Below are 5,104 nucleotides of genomic sequence, written 5' to 3'. Positions count from 1 at the left end.
AAACTTATAGTTACATTTATATGACAATTTAAGAATCACTAGTAAGGTGCCTGTGTATACTTGTTCAGTATTAAAACTTTTAAATGTGGACCGTAAAATGATGAAGTGAATTGATAATTTAGATTTTACCAATATTCATGTAATTAAACTGGTTTAGATTTTACCAATATTCATGAAACCCACATAAAGGACGTAATAAGAGATTTATGTGCTAGGATTCTTAGATAATTAGATTGGCCAATAGCTGGAAGACCTGCACTTATAGTGTAATGACACAAAAAAATGAACCAATTCATATCATGTTTCAAATTTAATTACCTTATCAAAGTCTATATTAATCGTCAGCATTTAAAGCTGAAACAAAACATACGGACATAGAGGGTCAAATTTACTAAATAGAAGATACCCGATGTGGATTAATAGAGTGAAAAAATTATAACCCTATGCATGAACAAACTTATTCTGTAAACACAATAGCAATATTAAAAGATGATCTAATATTAGAGATGAGAGACTCATCTTTGCTCAATGTACACTAAGGTTCAAGCTATTTAAGAAAATGCTAATTAATAAGAGTTTTCCCAAATAAATTTCTTAAACTTAAAGCTAAAATTGACATGTTTGAATGATGGAGATATATCATGCGAAGGGACTTGTCACTTATTGAAGTTTCGTGACAATTACAAGAGAGACCGATTATGTCATTCATATGTATTTTATCAATCTCTAGTTTACAAATTGGCACTGAATCATTGCGATAGCATTTCCATAAAAATCTATTCCATCTTTATTGTCATTCCAAGCACTTCGTTTCTCAGAAATAGAAGTCAGATGGTTGGAAGGAGAGGAAGAGAGAAATAAATAAAAAAATTATAACATATAAAATGAGTAATTAATTAGAAGGTAAAAAAGCCAAAACTTAAGGAGATATCACTTTAGTAATTAGGGTTTATTTATAATAAAAACATAACATTTATTTTGGATGCATGTAAATATGCTGATTATAGTATTTATTTAATGTTTTATGTCTGAAATCATGGTAAGAAAATTTATTTTGTACTTTTGATTGTAACATCAAAAGGATAATACAATTAGCTTAATGCATTCCTAATCATGCCCCTACTTCATGATATTAACATCATAGTTTTTTTTGATACAATGTGTTTTCAAATTATACCGTGAAATACGTTTAGGGGGTTGAATTTTAAAAATATTTAATCTAATGAGATTTTAAGATATATTTGTTCATTTTAGTCTTTTTATAATAGCTTTTGAAATTTGAGTGATCCCAATGTCTCCAAAAGAAGACTAATCACCAAATTGATTGTACCAATTTCAATTGTAACAAATTAACTCATTTCTACAATAATCAAGTTTCGAAACATATTTTTAAAATTCTAATTGAATTATAGAGGATCATACCATGTTAACACATGCTTGAGCAAATTTGATCCTCGAAAGAAGTCGACATCTTGTGCTCTGTTAAATTTTCTATTCTAATCCAAGTGGAGTTCTAGTTGAGCTTTTCTTTTGTAATTGTATGGTTTTGACTTAGTAGGTATTATGGTGAGTGGAAGAAAATGTATGAGCTAATTTACACTCAAGAGATGAAAGAGAAGTTATATAAAAATAAAAAGGATTGTTTGTTAGTTAATTTGGTTCATAGTTTATGCATTGATTCAAATTGAATTTTAAAAGTCTAGACTTTACATCTTGTTATTATAATTATTTGATTAACTTTGTCTTATACTATTTTGTGACTGATTAGGAAGAAATTCAGTCTTGAGCTGAAATTTTGGACTCATTAGCAGCCGGTGCTCAAAAGACCCAAAGCAATAAAGAATGAAGCGCGACATTCTCTAATTTTACATTAGGTAGTTTCTACAAAACTCTGGTCCTCCCATGGTTTAAACTTTGATGTCCCTCTAATACAGTTGTTTCAACTTTTTTGATAGAACAATCGCAAGCCCCCCAACATGCAACTAAGGTAGACCAAAAAAGTGAACATTGACATTCTAAAATTATAAATATAGACATAACCATTTGCATGTAGTATTAGATTATTAACTATCGATAATGATTTTATTCTTGATCAAATATTCTTAGGGAGAGTAGGAGGTGCATTTAATAAAGAGTTATGGATAATTATTTAAGGATTAATTATAACCAATGGTATAATTGTAAATTATCAAAATTTAAAAGGGCAAAATAGGAAATTAAAAGTTTTGATTGGGTATTCTCTTTTATAAGTAGTATAGATATAGATAATTATCATAAAATCAAAGTACATATTTCCCAGAGATGTCATTCTTATTTCAGGTACAGAAGGATGGTTAGGCTCTAACTCCTACAAGATGGCAAAAGATCGTCATAACCCATAAAGCTGACATAACCTAGAACTCTCCTATGTTTCTAGACAACTTCAAGCAGCAAATGTCTGTGCTAAAGCTTCTTATACATGTCAAATAATTAGGTTTTCGTAGTAAAATATCAATTTACATAATTAATTGAAAGTGCACAATTCTTTCCTTTGACCTGTCTAAGTAAAGACAAATGTTTTACTATTGAGTTTTATCTTTGGAATTAATGAAGAATGAGTTGCATTCAAAAAGCACAATTTCAGCAATGATAGCAAAAATTAAACAAAGACAATGTGAGGGAGATTAACACAATTGTAGACTGTGCCACAACCTTAGGCTCCCATCAAACGAACGATAATCCAAAAATGGAACTTAAATGACACAAATTACTGGAATAGGAATAATATAACAAGAGATTATCAACCACCATGTAAATGTGGCTATATAAAGTATAAACGAGGAAACTAAGACGGAAATGAGATGACGTTTTTGAAGGAAAAAATGAAGCTAGGTATGGGAAAGTTTATGCAAGAAGTCCTGCTTATGAGTATATTATGCAAAAAAGTCCGTGCAAAAATTATATGAATACTAGTAAATCAGCACAAAACTACATCTATCAGTAACTTTTTAAGGAGCCAGGAAAGAAATCTCACATTAGAACTCCGATCTGATATTCCATCAACATCAAAGAATAAAGCACCAGGTATGTGGGCAACCTAATAGAAACAGAATTGACAAACTTAATGTCATGAAAAATATAAAAGAAAAAGACAACCACTTCCACAAACATCAATACAGTCTAATGACAAGGGAATCTGAACTGTTATTATCCAATGTACATAACTAAATTATACTAAATAAGTTTGTCTAGTATATGCAATAGATGAACAGCTTGATCTTTTAAATTTGTAATTTTTGTTTTTGCAATATATAAGAAAGAAAATACCTCAAAAATTTTGAAGTAATGAATGGTTTTACCTGATATTCTTGAAATGGGTTCCTTTGTTCATTAGGCATGTACCAGGAAGCATCCAATATCTATAAATCAAAGGACGGAGTAAATACAACATTAAAAAAAAAACATCGCGGGAGAAATGAGATACTATAGCTAGAGCAAATGCATGAATATTCTACAGGTGATAAATGAAACTGAAATGATAGTTTGGAGATGCATACTTAAACTGAGAAACTTTATTTGAAGTGAACTTTGAACAAGAGTTATATAATGCCATTGCAATGGCAAGCAACATAATCGCTTCTAAGCCCATTATACACTTTCATTAACCTCACCTAAATCCAGAATATAAAATAGTAACTATGACATTAGATCAGATCCCCAGATTAAAATCATCTAACCTCTTCCCTTCTCATTAGATTCAGCACTTGCGTATCCAACAAGATAATTATGTTTCTTTTTTCCGCTTTCTAAGAGAGTACACCTGATCACTAAACTAGCTTTGCATTAGTTTGGAAAGGCAAACCGTCCTTCTCTTCTATCTTATGGCAATCGTCTGGCCAGCCAGCAGAGTGTGTAAAGCTTGTCTTGCTTTCCACAACTTCTCTTTTTTCCCCAAAAAATAATTTCACTCTCCTCTCTCTACTACGTGAGAAGTTCTCTATGAATGTCTTTGAACTATTCAAGGAATCATACTTGCCATTTCACCAGTTGCAAAACTTAACCGAAGTGGTGAATTAAGAGAAAATAATATTTCTTTTGACTAGTTATAAACAATAATAAGCCAATGAATTTTCAATCTGATTTCAAATCTCAAACTGATTACCTTCACATCAGGATCTCTAAGGTTAGAATGCAACCAATCACAAGAAACGACAGGCTCACTTCTTGATACCGACTCAATCGCAGACGTCGTCATGCTCGCAGCAGAAGAAGCACTCCCACAACAACGAACAAGAATACAAGTTTTCGGAGATGAAACCAAAGGAGAGAATCCAGCACGACGATAAAATTGTCCTCTCTGCAACAAAGAATCATAAAACTAGCATCAAAATAAATGAAATTAAACATAGATCGAAGAATTGGATAAAGATTGGACCTTTGAGAAGGAAGTGTGGGATCTTGAGTTTTGGGCGATCGAGAGCGAAGGCCGAAGCGATCGGAGACCAGTAATTGCTCGATTTATGAGGGCAGATGCCATCAAAATCAGGATCGAGAGATTTGGAAGAGAATCGAGGAGAAAGGTAGGGTTTTGATTCAATAGACGACAGTGAACACTTCGATCATGCTTACTGTATTGAGGATTAGACTTCAGGGATTCTTAAAACCCTCGGGAGAAAGAGAGGTTTTTTTATTCGGCGATAATAAGTAGATCATTTTTGGGTGTTTACCCTCGTAGAATCTTTATTTGCACCTACATTGATTATGTAAAACATGTTTTATTTGCTTTTCTAATGCGCCTACTAGGCTGAGTTTTTGTTTCGTTTTGTTACTTTTGCAACTTTATCAGTCACCTTAGCTACGTGTTGACATGTTTTCTTTGCCTCTCCAACATATTTTATCCTTGTTAGTTAACCCTCATTTACTTCCAACATATTTTATCCTTGTTAGTTAACCCTCATTTACTTGTTTTTTTTTCCTTGTGTAGCTGTAGTCTTTCTAGTTTACAATTACAACAGTTGGATATGTAACAAATATTTCATGTGACAAGTGATGCCTACGTGAAATTTACCTTAAGCTCACTATTTGAATATACTAGTTGAGATACACGTGCAATACACGTGGTTGA

General features: G+C 31.9%; 1 protein-coding gene across 1 annotated transcript in view; it reads right to left on the bottom strand.

Annotated features, from left to right (window-relative positions):
• Positions 1-4,668, bottom strand: part of LOC109833087 (thiosulfate/3-mercaptopyruvate sulfurtransferase 2-like) — a 10,558-nt gene extending 5,890 nt beyond the window's left edge. Inside the window, exons 1-4 of the mRNA XM_020400640.1 lie at positions 4,415-4,668; positions 4,142-4,336; positions 3,339-3,398; positions 3,014-3,076 (exon numbers count right to left, since the gene is read on the bottom strand). Coding sequence (XP_020256229.1) covers positions 3,014-3,076; positions 3,339-3,398; positions 4,142-4,336; positions 4,415-4,516 — 420 coding nt within the window. The 5' untranslated portion in view covers positions 4,517-4,668. The remainder of the gene's footprint in view (positions 1-3,013; positions 3,077-3,338; positions 3,399-4,141; positions 4,337-4,414) is intronic.

Source organism: Asparagus officinalis, chromosome 3, assembly GCF_001876935.1.
Source record: "Asparagus officinalis chromosome 3, Aspof.V1, whole genome shotgun sequence".
In the NCBI taxonomy this organism is placed as follows: Eukaryota; Viridiplantae; Streptophyta; class Magnoliopsida; order Asparagales; family Asparagaceae; genus Asparagus; species Asparagus officinalis.
Note: the sequence above shows the minus strand (reverse complement) of the source record. Positions and strands in the feature narration are given on the sequence as shown.